The sequence below is a fragment of the Sitophilus oryzae genome, unplaced genomic scaffold (assembly GCF_002938485.1).
Source record: "Sitophilus oryzae breed Bouriz unplaced genomic scaffold, Soryzae_2.0 scaffold_1716_pilon_pilon, whole genome shotgun sequence".
Lineage (NCBI taxonomy): Eukaryota > Metazoa > Arthropoda > Insecta > Coleoptera > Curculionidae > Sitophilus > Sitophilus oryzae.
The window spans coordinates 2,657,533-2,676,430 of NW_022146409.1; the positions used below are offsets into that span (position 1 = coordinate 2,657,533).

General features: G+C 30.7%; 1 protein-coding gene across 1 annotated transcript in view; it reads left to right on the forward strand.

Moving 5' to 3' along the window:
* The window catches only part of LOC115881354 (orexin receptor type 1-like), a 202,321-nt gene that overhangs the window by 98,721 nt on the left and 84,702 nt on the right, over positions 1-18,898 (forward strand). The window contains exons 3-4 of the mRNA XM_030898799.1: positions 176-273; positions 18,366-18,521. Of these exons, the coding sequence (XP_030754659.1) occupies positions 176-273; positions 18,366-18,521 (254 nt within the window). The remainder of the gene's footprint in view (positions 1-175; positions 274-18,365; positions 18,522-18,898) is intronic.

Genomic DNA, 18,898 nt, shown 5'->3' on the forward strand with positions numbered 1-18,898 from the left:
TCACCGTTGCGATATACCGGGTGTCCCATTTTAATTGTTGTTTTATTATATCCAATTATACACTAAAAATTTTATAACCTAAGGCGGTCTCCTGTATTTTTATGCTTGTTATCTAATGAGGCACTGGGTAGGTATTAAATTTCATTTATTAATATTTTCCTTCGTTGTTTTGCAGGTTTTCCTTAAGTCGCCCGAATACGAAGGAGTAAGCATATGCATCGTAAATCTGGCAGATGATATGAAGGAGTACATGAGAGGAACATTCCTTGTAACGTAAGTATATCAATTTTTCGTAGAAAATAAAAATACCTTTAAAGAATATCAAACACTGAAAGCAAGCTATTTTGCTGATAAAGAAAGCTACCTACTTTGAAAATGTAACGAGTTTGATTTTAATCTCAATTTTATAATTTATAATTAATTTTAATTTCTTTGCTTTACAAAAAAGTTCTTTACAATGACACGTTATCTTTGGATCTATCTCCTAATTTTATATAAATGTTTATATTATATTATACAGTTGAGGCTTGCAACAGAAAAAAATAAATTCATTCTCCACAAAAAAATAAAACATTTTATTTATACACTGGACGCGCGATTTGCTAACCATGCATCATCAGCAGATGAATAAAACTAAATTAATATCTACAAATTGAGCGTTTGTATAGGCGCTCAGATGGTATTGAGCAAGCGTGACAAAACTAAACGAGCTAGTCAAAACCAACCGAGCGTCACAATTAATTACCCAGACTAGATCAATAGGAACACAGGACTGGAAGGATTTGGACCATTATTTTTGTTTATATTATCTTCACATTTATTAATGAGGAAGATGCATATATTTTATTTTTCACCAGAAACTGTTCAATTTATTAGAATAAATATGTGTAAATGCAAAAAAAAACTTTTTTCTTGAAAGCAGTACCACAATTTTATAAAACGGGCCATTAAAATACTATGGACAACGCAAACGACGCCTCGCGAATTGAAACGATATTCTATTGGTCTGACGTCACCCGCCGTTCTCGTCGACGCGCGATGGCCAGCGCAGCAGCCAGACGTGTTCCGTTTTATGTACGTATTTAGGTGGCGTACTAAGACATTTTTGTTGCTTTTAGCGTTGATTGAAGGAGCTTTTTATGCTTTTTTGTGCAGTTATTTTGTATGTGTTGTGTGTTCTGAGAATTTTAAGTAATGGCAGATTCCGGGTTTGTAAAAGCACAATTAGATAACTCTGCCAAAAGTCGATGCTTTATGTTGGCTGCTTTTATAAATACAAATTCCCAATTTATTGGTGCTGAATTACGAGGGAAAAACAGAGAGGTATAACATTTATTCTTTGTAGTAATTGAGGCATATTTAAGTATAAGTAGGTACCTATACTGTTACGAACTTTTATATAGTTATAAATATTAATGTTATAAACTTATTTTTCAGATCAGGTAAGGAGACGTATGGAGATAATGCTGTAGGTTATGTAGAAGTGAAAAGAGACAAAAATATTTGTTTAGTACGTGGAAAAGTAACTCCAGAGCATAGCGTAAAAAAGAAGGTTTTTTATATATTGATACCCCCTTACCTTTGTTATTTTTAAAGATTGTTTTTTTTAAGAAATTATAGGAAACAAATTGTTTATCAGTAATGAAAATATTTTACAAGGTGTCCCATAAGCAAACGCCAAAATTAAGTTACTTTTTTAAGTGAAACACCCTATACATTTTTGGATTCTTCGGAAATTTCTAGATATTCTAGATATATTTCATGTATAATATCCTATAGCTATCTTCAAATGTTTACGAAATATTGACAGTTGAAAAGCGAAAAATACCTACAATTTTGTGGACCACCTTTTTCGAGACACCCTGTATATCTAGAATTAATTTTAAAAGAGAGTATATGAAAAACCATGCAACTTTTTTATTTAATGTTTTCTTCTAAAACTTGCAGTTATGGCTGTATGTGGGTGTCAAAATATAATGAATAACCCTGTACATTCAAATTTCATATACCTATGTAAGACAATATACATAAATATATGAACTTACATCAAAATGATCTTCACAACAATAAATCGTAAAAATAGAGGATAATTTAACGTTTTTCTTTTCATCTCTTCTCATGGCCTTGGACCATTTTTTTCTGTTTTCGCTCATCCATTACTATTTATAAATATCACTAATTCCTAATTATGTATTAATTAACCCAAATAACTAAAATTTTGACTCGGATTCAACAGCGTTTAAAAGCAAACTGTGTAAAATAAACACGCGTCTGGCTCCACTCAACCAGAAGAACGGCGGGTGACGTCACAGCGACAAGGCGCGGTAGAGAGCGTTTGCCCGGCCATTTAAACTAACAATATTTAATTATTTTATATTAGAGGCATTTCTTAACCGATATCAACAATTTTTTTTTGTTCAATTTGTAATTATATGAACTATTTTTTAAAACCATTATTTAAAAACATGCCTTTTCCTCATTCTGACGCTCTCATATGTACATGTATATACATTGTATATACAATAGGTTGAGCAACGCAAGATTTATCCGGTCTACCACATATGACTTAAACCATATGTTTGTTAAATCTACTTAATATTGATATTCTAGCTTGCCCAACATATATTTATAAAATTTTTCTAAATAAATGAACTGTGTTCTTAAAGGAAAACAAGTTTTAGGATTCAAATTTTCCAATAATTTTAGTTGTATTTGATATAAAATATTAAAAAATTAAAACAAAATTTGAAGAAAAAATAAAATTCATTATTTTACATAGATAATATGTCATTCTCTAAATAATAGGTCAAATTTGTTTTGTACAAGAAGGTACAAAAGAGTAATTATAGCAATTAGAATTTTGTTATTAAAAATGATGCATTTGAAAAACAAAATATTCATTAAAACCTTTACAAATTTGATGTTGAAAAAATGAACATCTACAATAAATTTTACTGTAATTTGAGCCAAAAAACACTACCGTGAAATATTTCAAAGTCGAAATAAAAATGTCAGTAAACAACGAACAATATAAACAAAATTAATTATAACTGTATTGTAACCTTTCAGTTAGAATTAATAAATATTTTTCTATATAGTTATTTATTTTTTGAATTTAATTAGTCCATTCTTTTCATTATAATATATTAAAACCTGAAATAAAAGGGCAGGCATATACCGGGTGCGTCTCAAAAGTGACTCACCCTTATAACTTTTTTTATAATTTTTTCAGATAAAAAACGAGATTTGGTATGTGACATATATTAGGATTGATTGACGTATTCAATTCTTTTCGGTCACTTCCTGTTTTACCGGAAATTACTACAACTTTTTATTTTTAAATGGAAAATGACACTCACAATGGAATAGAATGACATATCAAATGTCAACTTTTGACATTTTCGCTTAAAGCAAAATTGTATTTTAAATTTCAATCTAGAGTATCATAACTGTGTTAAAAACTTAATTATATAAATATTTAATCAGGGAGCATTGGAAAAATTTGATTGTTTAATGTTTTTAACGTTTTTAATGTTTTTTAATGTTTTAAATGTTTTTCAATGTTTTTAGTTGTAGACATTTCCGGTGAAACAGGAAGTGACCGAAAACAATTGAATACGTCAATCAATCCTAAATTATGTCATATACTAACATATCAAATCTTGTTCTGTAATCTGAAAAAATAAAAAAGTTATAGGGATGGGCCACTTTTGAGACGCACCCGGTATATATTTTTCTAAAAATAGAATATAATAATAATTTCATACATACTCTACACGCTTTTTTATTGTTCTCTATACTATTCCACATACACGTGTGATATTCATGCAGATCCTATTTTAGTTAAATTTAGACATTTTGAATGTGTCCAGCCAATTAAATACCTAGTCATCAAGAGAGACCAAACAGCGTATTTGAACGGCATCATAAATATTCCTGGAATTTCACATTTCCACCACAAACAGCTGCTATAGCATATGAAGATTTTCATTTTCGCGTTTTTGGTACGAAAATAGCATTTGCCTACAACATGATATAAATTTGATTTGACGTTTGAAATTTGGATTTATATCTTGAAAAAGGTCTGGATACTTCGTTATTGCATGAGAAATCTAAAAAACAAAATTATTTTTAGTAAAATGCCACTGCATTAGAATCCAAACTGAAACCAGCTTATATTAGGTAACTGTCATCATGTACAGGGTGGACCATTTTGGTTGTTTCTATAGGGTATCTAGGAAACCGTAAGAAATATTCAAATTTTGATACTGCAGTCTCGAGTTCTTTTTTGAAAAAGTCACAAGGCCCAAACGGAGCGTGGCTATCTTGATCGGTTTCAAAGCTACAGGGGGATTCTCAAATTTTGTACTTTTTGAAGATGTTTGCTAGTTTGTTTATTTCAGCAACTACGCAAAAATGAATCATATATTCTAAATGCACTTTTCTGTGTAGAATGCAGTGGCGTAGTCAGACTTTTTTGGAAAAAAAATTTTTTTGAGATATTAACTATACTTCTGTTTTTTTTTTAAATAGAACCCTCTGTATATTTTTAAATTTCTTGATTCAGCTTGGCAAGGGCTTCTCGAAAACATATAACATTCTATATTTATTTTCACTATTAACCTCAACATTTCAAATTTTTCTTAAAATATCCAGTTAGTAAAGTAGGCCGCGCCGAGTAACAAAGTAAACGGTTGTCATGGTGATCGGTACATAGCTTTGAGAGATGCGTGACATTTCATTTCAACAGATTGAAGTATGTGTATTTTAAATAATAAAAAAATGAGTAAATTTGAAAATTTTGAGAAATATAACATGTTAGAATGTTATATTGAGTCTAACAAACATAAACAAATGGCAGCTGATTTATATTTTGAGCGGTATTTTAAGCGCGAGCAACCAAACCCAGCCATTTTTAAAAGGTCAGAAAATAGTTTAATCCTAGCCACCTAGGTCACCTGATATCACTCTCTTAAACTTCTTTCTCTGGGGCTTTCTGAAAAACGAAATTTATCGAAATGCAAATTTATTAGAAGAGTTACAAGATAGTTTTCTTGTGGCTTTGCAAAGTGTAACCAACATACACATTCGAAATACTGTTAGAGGCAGCATGTAGAGACGGTGCCAACTCTGTCTAGATAATGATGGACAGCAGTTTGAACATTTAATTTAGTCTTTGTGTTTTATTTTTTATATTAACTGAGAAGCCCGATTGAAGTAACCTGTTGAGTTTGTATTAAAATATGTTTTTTTGTTTCTGTCACACTTATTTTTTATTTGCTTCGTATTTTTCGAATTTATTTAATTGCTAATACATGGATTAATTTGAAAGTAGATATTCGCTTGTTTTCTTAAATACTCGGCATGACCTACCAAGAAGAAAGTCGATATCTTTAAATAAATTAAAATTTTGAAGTTAATAGTGGAAATAAATATATAGTGTTATATATTTTTGAGAAGCCCATGGCAAACTGAATCAGGAAATTTAAAAATATACAGGGGGTTGTATTTAAAAAAAACATAGGTATAGTTAATATCTAAAAAAATATTTTTTTCGAAAAAAGTCTGACTACGCCACTGCATTCTACACAGAAAAGTTCATTTAGAATGTTTAATTCATTTTTGCCTAATTGTTGAAATGAACAAACTATCGAACATCTTTAAAAAGTACAAAATTTGAGAATCTCCCTGTAGCTTCGAAACCGATCAAGATAGCCACGATCCGTTTGCGGCATTGTGATTTTTTCAAAAAAAGAACCCGAGACTGCAATATCAAAATTTGAATATTTCTCACGGTTTCCTAAATACCCCATAGAAACAACCAAAATGGTCCTCCCTATACAAATTGAATAGGGTGGGAATTTGTATTTATATCCGAAAGCAATGGAGGTAGGTAATAAAGATACAGAAATTTCATTAGCTAAATAGAATTACTTTTTAGGATCCTTTAAACTTATTATGCAGCCATTGTTTCTTAAAGTTAGGAACATTGAAAGAAAACATGAGAAATGAGACAACAAGTAATCGTGAATGTTTTTTAAGCTATAAAAATATAAATATTGATTAGATTTGTTTATTTATTATTGCTTTATTATAATATTGGACCTGCAAATCTTCACTTGAGCTGTCTAACGAATTTAACAGTTCATTACAAAAGTACTTTTCAATATTAAACTTTATTGAAAAGAAGAATCAAGCATAAAAGCAGAGAAATAGGTACATTAAAAATGCGTAAAAGATCAATTTTATAATAAACGTATTGAAATTTGGAAAACGTTCAACATTTGACATTTCCGGTATTTTACCAAACCGTTCCGTATCAAACCAATGTTTTTCAGGAACCGTTGTTTACCGTAGTTTACCGGTGTGGTTCGCCTCGTTTTGCAACGGAATACAGCACCTCTAGTGTTTGTACGCATACTAAAAATTTCAATTAATGCCTGTATATATTTCTAATATATTTTTTAAATTTACATTTTTTTAATTGTATAGTAATATATCACATTTAAATGGAATATATATACATAACAATTATTGTATTAGATCGCACCGCGATTAAAAAACCGATACAATGGCACAAAGTGCAAGAGTGGTGCAACCCCAAATACAAAATAGAAATAAATTAGATTATAAAAATAAACAGAATTAAAAAAATTAAAATTATGTAAAAAAAGTGAGAATATAATTTTATCAGGGATGAGCGGAGATAAGCAGAGAGGCATAATGAAACAGTGTAAAAACCGGAAAAGCAACCAATGACGGGCATATCAGAAGAACAAGATCTCACAAATCAGTCGAAGAAATTATAATATTTACGAATTTAGTAAATGATTTTTAATTTGTTTTTTGTAATCTCTAAAGGATTGAAATTTAAAGTTATTAGAAATATGATTCCACAAATGTGGCGCTATGAAACTGAAAGATTTTTGGAAGTTAGCTGTTCGGTGTTGAGGAATTTTAAAATAATGCACTTGTCGAATGATCATGGTCAACGTAGTGAAACAATGAGAACAAATAGGGAGGCTGCTCTGTAGTTAAAATTCGATAAATGAATGTCATTAAATGAAATTGTCGTCTGTTAGTCATGGATAAAATAGATAAATTTTTAAGATGTGGCGTTATATGATCTCTAAAAGGAATGTTAAAAGAAAACCGTAGACACGAGTTTTGAAGTATTTGGATTTTTCTAGAGAATCTAGCGTTTATGGATGTACCATAAACAACATCGCCGTAATCAAATAAAGATAAAATAAGTGTGTCACATAATTGATACTTAGACTTTGATGGTATATATTTCTTAAGAGACGAAAAATTCTTCAACCGTATATAAGCAGCCTTTAATTTAGTATTTATATGTGCCTGAAAAGAAAGCTTCGCATCAAAATAGACTCCAAGATTTTTAGTCTCTAACAATAGATATCGCAACATTATCTATATGGATATTCATGTTACCAGCCGTATTTGTAATTTTGTTTATATCAGTACCAAATACTATAACACAAGATTTACCGGCATTTATTTTCAAATTATGATCCAGTGCATATTTATTAATTTTATTAAGATCGTCGTTAAAATTTAACTGAAATTGTGCCAAATTATTAGTATCTATCTTGCAATAAATTTGAGAATCATCTGCATATTGCTGCAATTTAGAAAACTGTAATTCCTTATCCATATCAGCTACATATAACGAAAATAAAAGTGGCCCCAGAATAGATCCCTGAGGAACCCCAGAAATCATAGGAATATAACTAGATTTTCTGATGCGCAAGGCGGTTTTCTTTCATGAGCTTTTATGTGACTGAAAAGCTCGATATGTGATGTTATCTGTCTAGCGTACTCTGGACATTCAAAAATCTCATTGCTGTGTTGTCGCTTTATTTTTGGTTGTCGTTGTTAACTGAGTTTACAATTCTTCTCCATTGCGTTCTATTGTGCCCTTCAAATTTTCATGGAAAATATCCTTGTACCTTTTGAGCTGTCTACCCGGCTTCCTCTTAGCGTCTTCATGCTTATTCATGACTTCAGTGGTCCCGCAGCTAGCTTAATTAGCTCGCTTAGATCAAAAAATTTATAAATATAGAGGGTGTTTCATTTAAAAAAAGTTCTTTTTCTGTGCTACCACTTGTGTGACGCACCCTGTATATTGGTAAATATTTTAAGAATATGCAGCTTTACTACCTCTACACTTTGAGGTCTACAGAGATGAGGTTAAAATATGGAACATATTTATTTAAAAAAATCAATTGCTAATTTTCTAAAAAATGCTCGGACACGACCATTATAATTTTTTCTTGCGCATTTTTTGCACTAGCTTTTTCAAGGACCAATACGTTTGAGACATAGTGGTACCATTTGACTCTTAACAGTGGTGTCTCTGTTGCAACTTGTTTAATGCGTTAACAGTGCCGTTTTAAGCAACTTTTCCGCCCGGTGCTAACTGTAACGAGCGGAGCGCCCCATCCCCTAATAACTTATAAAAACAAAATATTGTTGTTTCTAGTTTTATACATAAAAACTGCTTTAAGAAAACGTTTTATCTACAGAATTTGATGAAGTTTTAAATTCCGATTTTTTAATACCTGTAGCTTGAAAAATGTTGAATTTTTCAAGGAATCAAAAAATTTATAAATATAGAGGGTGTTTCATTTAAAAAAAGTTCTTTTTCTGTGCTACCACTTGTGTGACGCACCCTGTATATTGGTAAATATTTTAAGAATATGAAGCTTTACTACCTCTACACTTTGAGGTCTACAGAGATGAGGTTAAAATATGGAACATATTTATTTAAAAAAATCAATTGCTAATTTTCTAAAAAATGCTCGGACACGACCATTATAATTTTTTTTGCACTAGAAATAAAATATGCAGGGGGCTTCAAAAAGTAGATATGGATATGACAAGAATTTTGTTTTAATGGGTCACTCTGTATATTGAAATCTAAAATGAGATTATTATTAGATAATCTAAGATTTCAAAAATAGCTACCATACAAGTTAACATATGGTTCAGCCATTTTAGCGCAGTTTTAATTTAAGGTTGTGATAAAATACCCTAAAATACCGTACATTACGAAATATTATAATATTAATGAGGAAATTATAGCAATTTAGCTTTTTTAATAAAATTTACGTTTTCCAAGTATCGTGTGTAGTATTAGAATTACTTTGATTTCTTCAACCTATACATACTTATAATTGGGTTTTCTGAATTTCTATTTCATGTTTTTCGTCTCGATTTGTGTCTTTCTCCAGGAAGTTTTTTTATGTAGAAATTTATGAAGAAATTCACAACGACCAAACCGGTTAAAGTCATTTGCAGATGTATTTTGTTGTGCTTTAAAAAATTGTACCAAAATGGTACATTTTTAGTTTATAATGTGGTACGCGCTAAAAGTTGGGTGCGGCAACACTGCTAGAAAACAGTCGCCATAGGCCCGTAGACGAACGAAGTATTTAAGGATGATTCACGGTACACCGGACCGTACCCGAGCCGGGCACGTTCCGTAAAGTAGACACCGAGCCACATCCGGGCCTTCAATATATGCAACACTGAGTGGACAACGGGGATCATGTCCGTGCCGATTTTATTCTAGAAAACAGTGTATCCGCAGTGGGACATTTGTACCAAATTTGATACTTTTAATTCTATTTGGTACAGTGGTACTACATTTTCAAATCCAGGATGATTTGGTACAATAATTATTTCCCACGCGCACCGAAAATGAATAGATATTTAATAATTATTGTCGTTGATATTGCATTAAACGCGCTTACCGATACCATTCGGAGACAATCCGCATTAATTAACGACGTATTATAAACGTTGTAATGTCTATAGGGTTGCCTATATTAAATAACCCGAAGAAAAGACTTAAAAATTTGCTGTTTCTAACATGCTTCTATATTTGCGTTTTTTTTTTAATAAAATTTACGTTTTCCAAGTATCGTGTGTAGTATTAGAATTACTTACATTTCTTCAACCTATACATACTTATAATTGGGTTTTCTGAATTTCTATTTCATGTTTTTCGTCTCGATTTGTGTCTTTCTCCAGGAAGTTTTTTTATGTAGAAATTTATGAAGAAATTCACAACGACCAAACCGGTTAAAGTCATTTGCAGATGTATTTTGTTGTGCTTTAAAAAATTGTACCAAAATGGTACATTTTTAGTTTATAATGTGGTACGCGCTAAAAGTTGGGTGCGGCAACACTGCTAGGAAACAGTCGCTATAGGCCTGTAGACGAACGAAGTATTTAGCCGCGGCGGCTCATTTATGTTTGCCGCAACAGGGCCGGAACGTAGCGGATCCGAGGAAAAATGTACACCGACATTTCTTGGATGGGGCACGGACGCGTTCCGGCGAAGCTCGGACCGTGCTCGGCTTAGCATGAATGTATAAGTATAAATAACATTTGACAATGTTTGGCCGTTCCTTCACCGTCGCACGGCTCCGGCCCGTCACGGTGTACCGTGAATCATCCTTTACTCACGAGATATCCGATCTCATCCAGCCTCGAACCGGCGTGAATGAGCAGTGTGTATCAATAGATTTTACACTTTTCCCTTGAACAACAGAACGATACAGAGTTTCGAAATGGTCACCCGTCCATCCACCAGTATCGCCTTACGTCGCTTAACTTCGGTGTTCTAATAGGGACCGGTGTTTAAACGTAGCTAGGCCGTTGCTAAAATAAGGTAATAATTAAGTAATATTAAGTCAATAACCTTATTTCCTTTTTTAAGTTAAGTTGCAATGTTGACTATCTCATTAATATTTCGTATTTTTAGGGTATTTTATCATTTAACTTAAAATTGCGCTAAAATGGCTGAACCAAATATCAAATCAGAAATCAGAAAAGAAAGATATTTCATTAGATTACAATATACACTAGCGTGACCCATTAAAAATATGTAATTTTCTTGTCAAATCTACTTTTTACCCCCTGTTTATTTTCTTTTTGGTGCAAAAAAATGCGCAAAAAAAATTATAATGGACGTATTACGTGTTTGAGCACGTGTTGAGAGTTTTTTTTTAAAAACTAGTACCTGATTTTTAAATGAATATATTTAGCCCATCCACACAGCTCGGACAGTGTAGCGTGCCGCTTTGATCTTTTTACGCTCGGATTTGCGATTCGAAAGAGGGAGAACACTAGAGCGGCGAGCTCTCTCGCCACAACCAATAGCCGCGTAAGCGGCAGTCAGCCCAGAGATGTATTAAAAAAAATTTTACACGTGACGTAAAAAAATATTCGACTAGTGCTAGAACATAATTTAGATACACGTTTTTTAAATTGTTGACTTTAAATAAATATGCATTCTCAAAGAAAAACATTTAAAAAACAAATTAATTAATTTATTTCTAGAAATAACAGCAAAATGAAATAGGTACATTGATTACTTATAGTTATTTACGAATGTTTCCAAATTAGGAGCTTTCGGTTTTTGTTTGCTACATTTAAGTTCTTATTAATATTCTTTAAGGTATTAATAAATTAACTTTTGCGTATAATTTTAACAAAAAATACATTATAGGAAAAGGATGGTTGAATTTAATTGTCTGTAATAATTTAACGAATTTACATAATATATTTACATTTAAGGAAAGTTCTTCAAAATTGTTCTGATAAATTTTATAAAAAAACTTTTTTAAAAACAAGTTTTTATTTAAATACACTAAAAAGAATAAAATAAACTTTTTCTTTAAAACTTTTATTATGAACTTATAACGTCATTACACAATTTTAATATTAATATATAAAAGCTTGCCGCGAGATTTGAGTGTACAGTTGCACTCATAAAAATCTGGTACGACAACTTTATCTTGTAATTCCTGGTCTAGTGGTCTATCATAACACAAACTTTGAAAATGAGACAGGGTAGACACAGGTTTTAGTTAATTTACTTGTTTATCGATGTAGAGAAATCTCGCGACAAGCTTTTATATAATATTAAAATTGTGTAATGGCGTTATAAGTTCATAATAAAAGTTTTAAAGAAAAAGTTTATTTTATTCTTTTTAGTGTATTTAAATTTAAATAAAAGCTTGTTTTTAAAAAAAGTTTTTTTTGTAAAATTTATTTTCTACTTTTTAGTTATGCTGGTTTCTCAGTGCCACACATTTAAACTCAATTTTTTTCTTAAATAACTTTCTATGGGCATCCTAATAATATGTATATTGATTTTCATTAAAAAAAGGAGAACTTAAAAAACGACAGCTGTCAAATTTGACAGTTCAAATGTGAGACAAATAAAATGAAGATCGACTATGGGGTAGGGGGCATCGAATATATCGATTTTTATCAAAATCGGACAAATTTGAAATTTTTTTGACAGCTGTCAAGTTTGACAGCTCAAAATTTTTTCTTTCATTTTAGCCCATGGCCATCATCGATTTTTATCCAAATCGGACAACTTTGAAATTTTTTTTGACAGCTGTCAAATTTGATAGCTCAAAATTTTTTTCTTTCATTTTCGCCCATGGCCGTCCTATATATCAATTTTTATCAAAATCGGACAACTTTGAAATTTTTTTTTGACAGCTGTCAAATTTGACAGCTCAAAATTTTTTCTTTCATTTTAGCCATGGCCATCCTATATATCAATTTTTATGAAAAAACATTTTTTAGATTAAGAATCTAGTGATAATAACGATAATAATAATCATCTAGATAATAACGTATTGCAGTAGAGTAATGTCAAATAAAATAATATTAGGAACATCCTAAAAGTAACAGCGGCCGACTAGATTTTTTTCCTAAAAAATTACAGCAGCCCACTAGATTCTTTTTATCAGAAAATGTTTTTTGTCCTGACATGTAATGCTTTACATTTTATTTTTTAATTTCAAATCGTTGACTTTTATCAAAAAACACAAGAGATAAAAAGTTTCTAAACAAACTAAACTATCCAAATTAAAGCATTTGCATGTGTTTGATAAGATTTTTCTTTAAATTTCGTTAACAAGAATGATGGGGGTAGTTTATTTCAACCCCTTCCACTCATTTTAAAAAGTAAAAAATTACCTGAAAGTGTGTTTTCATAACAGTAATGCTTCCATAAAACATGTATTATTAAACTCTCATTTTTTTCAAGATGGCCGTCCATATTTTTTTTTCATATGTATATACCACAATATCACTAATATACCCAACGTTTATATAAGCATATATATATATATAACATATATATATATATATATATATATATATATATATATATATAATTTTAGCCCAATCCATTCATAAATAGAATTTTAAAAAAACAGAAACCTCAAAAATGCCGCCATTTTGACAGCTGTCAAAAATTCGGGTCATGCCTTGCAAAAAATGTATTGTCATCGGGTCTGAACCTACATGCCAAATTTCAAGCTTCTACAATAAAAGGAAGTGGTTCTAATTTAGCTTACAAGATTTGCCCTGCAAAAACATACATACATACATAGATAGTTACATACAAAGCTTATAAAAATAGCCTCCAATGAGGACACTAAATATAAAAATGGTCACTTGGCATTAACAAGCCTCCAAATAAGTGGTCTTTATCGTTTTGAAAAGCTCTAAAGTGTGAATACTTTTGAATTGAACATTCAATTAATTTTGAATTGAATTGAAAATTAAACAGACTATATTTTGAATTATTTCCATAATTATTTGCGTAACCAGCAGCCGCACATCCCGGAAAACCTTTTCCCATTCCAACAATAAAAATAAAATTGAAATAAAAGCACAAATACCTATGGTTAAATATAAGAAAAAATCGAATTAAAATCTTCCGTAATACGGCCCTACTCGTCACCGGTGGACGTTATGCCTCGACTGAATGAGGCTGACTCTCGCTCGCTTAATTCAGTTAAGCATCGTCGGAGTGGGGCGTTTTAAATTCGAGCGTGGGAAAAATTAGCGAGTGTCCAAGCTATATTATTCTGTAAGCTGTGGCCCATCTCTGTACAAGTTTGATAAAAAAAAAATATTCTCGGATAAAAAGTAAACTGGCGCGCGGAAGATAGGTTCTCGACAAGGATAGGTAGAGAGAAGCACCGCGTGTGCAACAAAAAAAGATGATAAATGGAAGTCGTTAATATGTTTGCGACAGTTTCCATAGTGATTTACTTATCCACGTAAGTATACATAATCTAGGCATAGGACGTGGTAAGGATTATTATTGCTCGGTACACTGCAAGTTTCGTTTTTGTGCTCGAATCATGATTGTAGAAAACCCTGTCTTTTAATTTCCAGAATGCTCTTGAGGCATTGCTAATTCTTTCTATTTGCTGCTAAGGTTACTATGGATAAGGCCCACTTTGTTGACAAAAGTTGTTATATTGATAGAATATCATTTCCTATCAAATAAAGCAAAAAATATTGAAAAAAAAACATTTAAAAATCAAAATTTACATATTTTCGGTGAAACAGCAAATGACCGGAACTAATTGAGTATGTTGTATACTAACATACCAAATTTTCGTTTTTCATCTGAAAAACTAAAATTGTTATAGGGATGGGCCATTTTTGAAAAACACCCGCTTTAATAGCTTATCCACTTAGGTAGAGTTCAAGTCGACTACAACTTTTTTATTATTATTATTTTGAGAAAAATGTATTTTTTAGAAAAAAATGCTTGTTTTAATAATTGATACTGTTTATTCATTACCAAGTTTGCGTATCATTTTGGAGAAAAATAAAAAAAAATATGGTTGAATTTTGAGTCTTAAAAACCAAAACGCTTTTCTATGGTAATATAATTTTTTTTTCAAATTTTTAACTAATTTTACAAAAGTATTAATTTTTGCGACGTGATTGACAATATAAAAAGTCATTTTAACGCCTAAGCATAAAAGTACGAATAGTTATTTATGGTACTAGTGTGTTATCTTACATATAAATCACACTGCGCTGGGAAATGTTTAGCTAATTTTCTCAAATGACTTATATATTATAAGACGCGTGTGCCATACAAAATTTTATCCAACGGCAGAACTGTTTTATGTCTAATCTCTAAAGAATAACTGATTTAAAAGGATCTACCAGTTCTACTTTGATTGTTGCGAATTAATAAATTATCAGGGTGCCTTTATGTTACTATGTAAATAATAAATAGCACTGACATATGAAGACGTCATTTAGATAAATTGCGATTTTTAACGATAAAATAGTGAATTATCAACCAGCAAGTCAGATTTTAAAGAAAAATGATCCAGGAAGATCTTGCGCAAGTACTTGGGCCTACAACATCCTGAGCAATACACTGGCCATTGTATGAGAAGACCATTCGCTACATTACTGGTAAATGCAGGAGTGAACATGACAAACGTTAAAAAGACCTGGAGGATGGCGATCGGCAACGGTTGCGGAAGGATATATCGAAGAGTCCATCAACAATAAAATAGAGATTGCGAAAAAGATTCATGGTGCTTTAAGTATTCTAGAACGAGGCGTTGTAATGACGGAGCCTATTTTAAGCAGTGGAGGGACAGCATCTTGAGGCATACAAGATTTTACAATTTCTAAATCTACAAAGAAAATAATCATTTTCATTTAATGTTAATGTTAATTTAAATAAATAATTGAATTAGTAATTTATGAATAAAGCTAAAATATTTCTATAAAATGGTGTGGCTTTGAAGTTATAACACACTAGTTTCTTATAACTTTTTTATAAGTTTTGTGTGTTATTATTTATTTTATATGCATGTATACATGTGAGTAATGTCTGTATAAGTAGTGGCTGTTGGATAAAATATTTTTATATTATTTGGAACGTTTGAAATTATTTAAAAATGTTTGAAAAAAAAATAGCATGTTCTATTCGAAGTAAAAATTATTTTGGGCCTCGGCTGCATGTTAGACTTGCTAACGCTCATACTTCCAACGTACAGCCTTGCCACAAAAAGCTTCATTTTTACTCTTAATAAAACAACTTACCATTTTATTCATTAATTGATGGTTATTACACATTTTAATTAACGTCATAGTCATTTATTTAATGACGTTGTATAGTATCACTTTTTCCGAAAAATAGTATCACCTTTCCTGTTCTGAATGAATCAAAATTAATTACAACTGTCTATCAAAAATGAAAACGAAATGATATTACTAAACGCCTTTTGATTTTTAGGGCTTAAAAAAATCAACAGTTTTGTTAAAAAAAATTTTGTTTATCTCTAAAACGGTATGAAAATTTCGAAACGTCTAAAAAAGTTTGACCATTTTAGAGCAAGCATACAGTTTTACAAAGAATACGTTTTTCTCAAAATGTTAATAATAAAAAGGTTTTTGCTCTTGTAAAAACAATCCGGGGACATACTGTATATAATGGCACTATTCTAATAAATCTCTATAAATTGGTAGTAATGAAAGTGGAATATTCTGTATATTTATTAAAACTGAAACATAAACGTATAATCATATTCTGAAAATTTCTTTTTCTAGCATTTTTTGATAGTTTGCCATATTACCCTACTTTTTGCATAATTTATTTAATTTGTCGCCATTAATATTTGCTTACTGGGCGTACCTAAATTTTATGATTTTTTTTCGTTATTTTCCTATTAACTATTTTATTCTGGACTTTCTGGTACATTCCAGTCGAATCTAAAATAATAATCTAATAAACTTTTAATTTATTAATACGTTAAAATATGAATTAAATTTTTTTTACTATAGAATATATTGGCATTACAACAGTCGGTAAAAATAAAACACGTAAACTGTTTTTATTACAGCAAGTGACATTTAAACCGGTGTTAAGCTTAAAATATCAATTGCAACACGTGCTTTACTGGCCGGAAAGCATCGATTATCAATTTTCCGCTGGCACAAAATTTGCAGTTTATCAGATGTGGCAGTTTCGTTTTAATTAGAAATCAATTTGGCTTGCGAACGTTCGTTCCCTCGTTACGAATGAGAGCGTTCTTTGTGCTTCTTTAACATTTTAAAACAGCAAAAAATATGACGTTAATTAAAATTCTATCAATAACAATCTATCTAAGAATGAAAACTGAATTATATTACTATAGAAACGCGTTTTGATTTTTAGGAAAATTTTAACTATATTTTTATGTTTTTCTTAGTCTCCTCTCTCCTCTAAAACGGAAAAGTATAGCTACTTTTGAACAACGCTCGGTGTATAAGTATAAATTAAGAGTAAAAGTAGAAGTAATGAAAAATTTAATTGACATAACTATTAACAAAAAATATCTATACTTATGTGGCGAATTGATCTCTCCAAAAAAATCTTTTATGGGTATTTCGCTACTGCACTGCACATAACAATACACAATATATACAACGTACAATTCCATACATACGAGGCGTTTCGGAAAAAATAAGAAGGATAGGAAAACAATATAACATACGAACATCTTTCAAAACACAAAATACACTTAGATCCATTTTATCACATACTAAACAAATGAATACAGAACAACAAACAAAAAATGTAAATACCAAATACCCTGTGAATGCGATAAATTTTAAATTGGTGAAACATCTAGACCCTTGAATGTTAGAATTAAAGAACATAAAGGTTATTTAAGAAAGGGAGATTTTCACAAATCTAAGATTTGTGAGCATTCATGGGACACAGGGCACAGAATAAATTTTAATAACGCCAAAATTACAATGAAAGAAGCGATAGCCTCTAAAAGAAAAATAAAAGAGGCTTTTTTAATTCAATCTAATAAAAATAAATGTATTGCTCATGCATCTGTAGATGTTAGTAATGTATGGCAATCGCTTCTTTGATTTTAAAGAGCAATAGATACAACAAGATAAATAAACGAAATAAACGTAATAACATACGTAAAATTTAAAAATAATCATAAAGAAAGTTTGGGGCTTTTTGGTTTTACATTATTAAGTAACTGTTATCAGGTAGTAATTGTTAATTTTGAAGTTTAAATATCAAGTTAAAAATGTCATTTTAACAGAACGTCAACGGTTTCTTGTAGACGTATCTGTTTTAAAAAAGTAAAGTGCTCTCGAATAGTTGAATTTAAATATTTTAAATAGTTTTTTCTTTATTCTTTGTATTTTTGTTACTTAAGCATTTTTTTCTTTGTTAGTCAAATTTGTATCACTGTAAACATAATTTCTGACAAGCAGTGTCTGTTTAGGTTTAACGCAGAAGTGTTTACAAAAAATAACTATTTTATTTTGTAGATTTTCTTACAGTGCAGTGGCGAAATACCCATAAAGGATTTTTTAGGAGAGATAACTATTAATCTAAATAAAAAATTTAATAAATTTTTTATTAGATTAAGGGCCGTAGCTCACTAACAACAGCAGCATCATTAACTATTTTATATTAAAAAGTAATAATAGTTCGTAATTCTTCTCTAATAAGGAATTTCTCATTTCAGTTACGCCGGACCCCTGGCTGCAATCTCGTACTTCTTTGTGTGCGCGTCGCGCGAGCTGGCTTATCACAACGCTCCCGCGGTGATATTTTTCGAATCCAGGGGGCGCGATTGTCGCTCCAGAATGGATTCCCATTCGACGATGACAGCCGATATTCGGTAAGTAGAAGTTTTTTTCGTATTTTCGAACTCTCAATAATGCTGAAATTTTCAGGATTGTTGGTGAAAAGTAAAAAAAGATCGGATTAAAAAGTTTAATTTGAACTGATTTTTATTATATTAAGTTTCAACTTAAGACAATATAAATTCGAATGTAGTAGAAAATGATTCAGTATTGAAACTAAAAGATGTTCGGACATCCATTCTTTTATTTATTTTGCTTACTCAACGTTTTGGTCAGAAGTATCACGGACATACTTTTAACTTTTTCCACTAATTATACTTCAAAATTGGTGAGTACTAGGCCAGTAAACGTAGCCGAGTATTATATGCAAAGGTGGAAATAATTAGTAACCAAACGATCTCAACGGGAATGT